Below are 7,184 nucleotides of genomic sequence, written 5' to 3'. Positions count from 1 at the left end.
TATGGATAACATTGCGAAGAACGGGAATTCCAGAACACTTAATTGTGCTCATGAAGAACCTATACACACATCAAGAGGCTGTTGTTCAAATGGAACAAGGGATATTTTGTGGTTTAAAGTCAGGAAAGGTGTGTGTTAGGATTGCATCTTTTCACCATACTTATTCAATCTGTATGCCAAGGAAATAATCCAAGAAGCTAGACTACATGAAGAAGAATGTGGCATATAAGGATTGGAGGATGACTCATTAACAACCTGCATTATGCAGATGACACAACTTGCTTACTCAAAGTGAAGAGGACTTGAAGCACTTACTGATGAAGATCAAAGATCACAGCCTTCAGAATGGATTACACCTCAACATAAAGAAAACAAAAATACTTACAAATAGATGAATAAGCAATATCATGATAAACAGAGAAAAGATGAAAGTTGTCAGGGATTTCACTTTATGTGGGTCCATAATCAACACCCATGGAAGCAGCAGTCAAGCAATCAAAAGATACACTGCATTGGGCAAATCTGCTGCAAAAGACCACTTTAATGTGTTGAAAAGCAAAGATGTCACCTTGAAGGCTAAGGTGCACCTGACTCAAGCCATGGTGTTTTCAATCACCTCCTGTGCATGGGAAAGCTGGACAATGAATAAGGAACACCTAAGAAGACGACTTGAAGCCTTTGAATTGTGGCACTGTTGAAGAATATGGAGTATACCATGGACTGCCAAAAGAACGAATGAATTTGTCTTAGAAGAAGTACAACCAGAATGCCCCCTGGAAGCAAAGATGGTGAGGTTATGTCTCACGTACTTGGGACATGTTATCAGAAGGCATCAGTTCCTGGAGAAGGATATCATTCTCGGTAAAGTAGAGGGTCAGTGAAAAAGAGTAAGACCTTCCAGAAGATGGAATGACACAGTGGCTGCAACAATGGGGTCAAGCATAACAACTGTAAGGATGGCACAGGACCAGGCAGTGTTTTGTTCTGTTGTATATAGGGTTGCTATGAGTCGAAACCGACTCAACGGCACCTAACAACAACAACATTAGATTAAAACCACAAGTTAGATTTTTCTCCAATTCTTCATTTCAATTAGAAAGATTGTACTGAAGCCTGTAAATGGTAAGTGGAAGGAATATGAAGATAGATTTAGGTTCTAGCCGTGGCTCTTTTATCAACTTCCTAAAGTCACCAGGCAAGTCTCTCAATCATGGGCTGATTTTGGACTCAGTGAGCCCTAAGGTCACTTTTGAGGAACATGATGTGTACAAGTCCAGCCTCATATCAGAATAGGCTTTGCTCCTTGAAGTTACTACAGTCATCTTGTTTTTCTTTTCTGATTTTTTCCATGGTGTCTTTGGTTCCCTAGAGAAAAGGTGTTACAAGGGGATAAAAAACACACAGTTGATTCGATAAAGCCATCTTTAATTTTGTCATTTTCCAGTAGTCATAACAGGGCTCCTTTGAAAGAAAAAAGAGGTTTGGAAGAAAGAGCTCAGGGAGACTCTAAAACTATAGACACCTCATACCAAGAAAGGATCCAAAAGGCAAAATGTTTCTTTTTCTGTAAGACAGGCTAGCTCCAAAATTTCTAAAAAGGGTCTTTTAATTTGGATCGTGTGATGCAGTGTTTTGTGAATTTCTATCTGATTTAATACAAGAATCATTCTTCTACTTGCTTCTCTTAAGAAACATGGGTAAAAACTCTTTGCCCAACACACTAATCTCTTATGTATAAATGGTGATCATGGTGCTCATTGGCAAAAAACCACACAAGCAATTTCTGTTTCAAAGTCAATTTTGTTAACAGGTACGGTAGGTCAGGATTATAATTTCCATCTTCAGGTGTGGGGAATGGAAGTGTAGGTTTCATGAAACTTGTCATTAGAGAGAATGAGGTAGAGTGAGATGAGAAGCTTCCACTCACCACTGGGAAAAACTGATTTGTCGGGCTCCACTTTAAAAAAAAAAAATTTTTTTTTTACTGTACTTTAGACAAAGGTTTACAGAACAAACTAGTTTCTCATTAAACAGTTAGTACACATATTGTTTTTGATATTGGTTAACAACCCGGTGATGGGTCAACATTACCCCTTCTCAACCTTAGGTTCCCTATTACCAGCTTTCCTGTTCCCTCCTGTACTCTAGTCCTTGCCACTGGGCTTGTGTGCCCCTTTAATCTCATTTTGTTTTATGGGCCTGTCCAACCTCGGGGTGACTTCATAGCTGAGCTGAAAGGGTGTCCAGGGGCCATACTCTCAGGGTTTCTTCAGTCTCTGTCAGGCCAGCAAGTCTGGTCTTTCTTTCTGAGTTAGAATTTTGTTTTATATTTTTCTCCACCGCTGTCTGGGAGCCTCAACTGTGATCCTCAGGCCTCACTTTTATTGTTGCCTGGCAGAATATGTTTTGAAGTATTTCCACAAAAAGGAGAGAGAATTTGGCATCTATCTTGGAGATTTTCAAAAGCAAATGAGATCAAGGTTAGCCAAATCCAGATTTAAAGCAGGCAGCTATTGGCCGAGTTGCAGATATAAACAGCATCAGTAGTTCAAGTTCTGTATTTTAGGGCCCAGCTTCAAAGTCAGAAAGTTTGGAGTCTCAAACACACTGCCTCTCAGGATTTTGTGCTATCTGCTGAAAAAAGCACTCCTCTTAGGAATAAGCAATAAAGGTTCTAATCTTGGATTTGCTTTTTACTTAGTGAGTGATACTGTACAAGCTAATTGTACTCTCTGAGGCTCACTTTCTTCACATTTAAAATGGCAATTCCTCTCATATATTTCACAGGGAGCTGGTAAGACTAAACTGTAAGACAAATGCAAGGAATTGTTAAGGAAATAATCCAGGATCTTGGCCTTCTGTGTAATTAACAAATCAAGCTGAAATGATGCAATCTTCTCAGAAGTTCATATCATGTATCTCTGAATAATAATAATAAACAAGTAATACTCGCTGGAGCAGTCAGTGTGGCCACAAGGAACACAACTTAAGCAGTTTACATAAAACGAGGCAGGCACCATCTCAGTGATAAAGGAACTATAATAATCAACTTATTTTCTTGAGATTTGAATACAAATTGGTCCAAATGGCAACCTGAGGATTACTAGTCTAAGACTTGTACCTATTATTTTTAAAAAGGGTTGGGATAAAGTGAGGATCTGTGAGAGAAAGTACTCCAGAGAGAAACAAAATGATTATCAGCATTTGCCAAATTACTGCTCACCTCCCTCACATTTGTGTAGATAAATTCAGGCTAAGGAGCGTGCCTCAAATAATCGGGGTTTCAGACAGCTTTCCCTCGCCCCGCCCGCCACCCATTCACAGCATTTTGTTGAGGGTATTTAGAACGTTGCTCTATTTGAAGGCTACAACGCATTATTCACCAAAAGAAGCCAATACTCAGGTATACCAAATTAAACGTCCCAACTAGAATATTTTGCTTGTGAGGAAAGCTGCCGTTATTGGCGTGTACAGACCACAAGATACAAACGCCTTTCAGTGGTTAGTTGAAAGTTCCTATAGAAACCCCACAAGTTTCTTCACCTCCTGGCACACGGGGTATGCTAACTCTTTGGCTTTTGCTGCCCCAAGGCGTAAAACCTTCTCTAAGTGGTCCTTGTCCATCTTCAGTTTTTCAATTTCATTCTTAATTGGAGCAAATTTCTCAATCACGGCATCTGCCACCACCAGTTTGTAGCGAGCCGTGTCGATCCCAGCACTCCGGCGGACAACATCGTCCACGGTGAGTCCGGTCACCGCGGCATGAATGGCAACCATGTTGGAGACACCCCCTCGGCTGGCTGGGTCGTAGGTGACCTCTGAGGTGAAGTCCGTCACAGCCTTGCGGAATTTCTGCACTATCTCCTCTGGGCTGTCTGTTATTCTGACTGTGGCCAGTTTGTCAGGGTCTGATTTCGACATTTTGGCAGCAGGGTCGCGGAGGGATTTTACCTTCTTCATTGACGCTAAGTGAAAATACGGAGACACACACACCAAAAAACAAAAAAACCCACCAGGAATGTCAGTGTCTAGATCTTAAAAATGTCAAGCACACTGAATGACTTATTATTTTTATCTGATTATGTAAATACCAAATCCTCCTTGTGGAAAATTCAAGCACTTTATATAAACATGAAAATAAAGGTCATCTGAAATAGCTCCACCTTATGAGTCAGAATCGACTGGACGGCAACGGGTTTGGTTTTTGGTTTGTGATAACTATTGTTAACACTTTGTTGACTGTATTTTCATGCATATATATATATATACATAAAAATTTATAATCTTACACAGATGAAACTATCAATCATGCTGTTTTTGCTGTGTACGCCCTTTAAAAAGTATGGTCTTTTTCTCTCCTCTGCTTCCCTTCTAGCTAATTATCCCTACTACCCTTAAGCTCTTCCTGCCCCCAAACCAATTTTAACAATCTGTGGCAGTCCTTCCATTCCTTTATCTATGATTATATGAGTATATGGCAGTACACACACACACACAGAGGTGAAGTGACTTGTTTAATGTTCTCACAGAATCAAGACGTTAAGCTGTGTGTGTCTCATCAACCAGTGTTATAATTACCTGAATATTTTATGGCTGTTTGAGAAATGTTTCTGTAATAGCCATAAAATAGGGTGAAATAGGCAAAATAATAATAGGCCAAAACATTAAAATATAACTTACTGCTAAAAGAAGACTGATTTCAATGCATGGGGTGCCCTAAATTTATTTGTATGAATGGTTGGAATAACTCAGAAATTCATACTTGTCTTATGTTTCTAAATTGATACTAGGCACATGTTATACTTTTTAAAAATGCTGTCAGCTTAATAAAGATGGACAGTGCTTAGGTTCAGTGATCTCTGCCGCTGCCATAAGTCTGCATTGCTACCAAAATGTTGATAGAGATTTACAGCTTCTTTCCTCAAGAAGATTCCAGACTAGCACAGCCTTGCAAGCTACAGTTGAGGTTTCAGATTCAGTAGGTGGACCGAACATTCCATTTCTGTTGTAGGTTTAAGAAGGTAGAATGTGAAGACTATCGATTCGTTCTTGTTTTATCCAGATATGATTCAGCAGTTTTCACTCTTATGGCTTTTGTTTTATTGTGAATACGGAAGGCAAGGTACACTGGCTTTGGAATCAGAACACGTGAGTTTAGGGCCCAGCTTTGCTACTAACTAGCCACATAACCTGGAAATAAAGTTAGCCTTGACAAGCCTTAGTCTCCTCATACACAAAATAGGGAAAAATATCTGCTCCACCAAATGAGATATGTTATGTTTTTTGTAAATCACATTAATATTTTATAAATGAAAATTATTATTACTATTATTACATATCTTTTTTTTTTTTTAAAGAGCCCTGATGGTGCAATGGTTCAGTGCTTGGCTGCTAACCAAAAGGTCAGTGGTTTTTTGAACCCACCAGTGGCTCCAGGGGAGAAAAGACCTGGTACTCTGCTCTCGTAAAGATTACAGTCTAGGAAACTCTACGGGGCAGTTTTACGGGGCAGTTCTGCCCTGTCACACAGGGGTGCTATGAGTTGGAATTGATCTGACAGCACACAACAACAAAATTATGGTTTTTGGGCTCCTCCATGCTTTTCAGACTTTTTCTGTTATTTTTTTCAATAACATAACCAGGTCTACTAATCTTACATTGCAAAAAAAAAAAAAAGATGGGGATTCTAGTTACAAATCCTGAAGACCTGTCCACGCAAAAGTCAAGTTTAGCCCCAAGAAAGTTCTAAGCTTCCACCTATTATTCAATCCTCTCTTCAAAATATGCCCTAATTTAACAATCGTACGGTTGGTACTTACTTAGGATGGACTTGGGCACTGGAAAGAACTCCCCATACTTCTTGTTAAAAGCTTGTGCTAGATCCTGAACTAGTTCCATGTGCTGGACTTGATCCTCCCCAACAGGAACGTGTGTGGACCTTTAATAAAAGACAGAATAACTCAGCAAGGCTCCCGCTTATACTGAAATGATATTGCAAGCAGCTGCGTTTCCTGTGCCTATTTCACTGTTGGTGTTCAACAAATGTTCACCAACTACAGAAGGAATGTTGAGACTCAAGTCTTTATCTGTATCTTCAGATAAATACCAGAGACATTTGTCTACTCTAGTTCTGCTTCTTCCACAGCAGAGGAATACAGCCATCAACACCACAGTGACAGGCTCTTGCTGGGAGAGAGGAATAGTATCTTAAATAGCATATGCCCTAAGCATAATTGTATTTTAAAACTACACCTCATTCTCTCACCTAGTCAGCACATATTCACCCAGCGCTTGACTAGATGCTTTTAACCTCAGAGCTCACACTCACATTTCAAAGACACCTCCAGCCCACTCTCACATCAAAGATGGTTGAAAGCTCTTCAGGCAAGTTCTTCTGCTCTGTCAGAGAGCTGTGGCAACTCAAGATTTGTTTGGAATATGTTACTTCATTTTCAAGTAAATTTTAATCACAGGGCAACTGATACGCTGCAGGGAACTTAAATGAATGAAATCTTAAGCACAACGTAGATATATCTCCAACAAAACAATGTGAGTGAAAAAAGCAAGTTGGGGAAGACATGTAGAGTATGCTGACATGTATGTATATTTTAAAAGTACACATGAAAATACTATATATTATTTATAGATATGTATATCTGTAGTAATAAGTATAAAAACATATACTGGAAGACTCCCCTTCTCCCAAATTCATGATAGTAACTGCCTCTAGAAAGGAAGGGAAGAGGAGGGGAGGGAAAAGTAGGGGAGGGGAGGGAAGGGAATGGGTCTGGGAAAAGGAACAAAGGGTACATCGATTTTATCTGTAATATTTTATTTTATTAAAAAATTAAAATCAACAGATGAATCGCTAAACAAAATGTGGTATATTCACACAATGGAATATCATGTAGCCATAAAGAGAAAGAAAGCTCTAATGTATGCCATAACAGAGATGACCTTTGAAAATGTTAATGCTGAGCAAAATCAGTTGCAAAAGGAAAAATACTATATGATTTCACTTATATGAAATAAGCAAACAGAAACCAAAGCTTATCAGTAGTTACCAGGGGTGGGAGAAAGGTAGAAAGGGGGAGTTTTAGTTTGGGGTGCATTGAGTTTATGTTAATGTGGTAGAATATTCTGGAAAAGGGCAGTAAGAATGGTGGCACAATGTGAAAAATGTA

General features: G+C 39.3%; 1 protein-coding gene across 3 annotated transcripts in view; it reads right to left on the bottom strand.

The window, feature by feature from the left end:
- Positions 1-811: 811 nt before the first annotated feature.
- The window catches only part of WARS2 (tryptophanyl tRNA synthetase 2, mitochondrial), a 108,136-nt gene continuing 101,763 nt past the window's right edge, over positions 812-7,184 (bottom strand). For 2 of the 3 annotated variants that reach the window (XM_049879960.1, XM_049879961.1), the window contains 2 exons: positions 5,820-5,938; positions 812-3,965 (listed from right to left, as the gene is read on the bottom strand). In XM_049879960.1, coding sequence (XP_049735917.1) covers positions 3,517-3,965; positions 5,820-5,938 — 568 coding nt within the window. In that variant the 3' untranslated portion in view covers positions 812-3,516. The remainder of the gene's footprint in view (positions 3,966-5,819; positions 5,939-7,184) is intronic. The other variant, XM_049879958.1, reaches the window with a different exon arrangement.

Source organism: Elephas maximus, chromosome 3 (genome assembly GCF_024166365.1).
Source record: "Elephas maximus indicus isolate mEleMax1 chromosome 3, mEleMax1 primary haplotype, whole genome shotgun sequence".
NCBI lineage: Eukaryota > Metazoa > Chordata > Mammalia > Proboscidea > Elephantidae > Elephas > Elephas maximus.
This window is presented reverse-complemented; position numbering and strand designations above follow the sequence as displayed.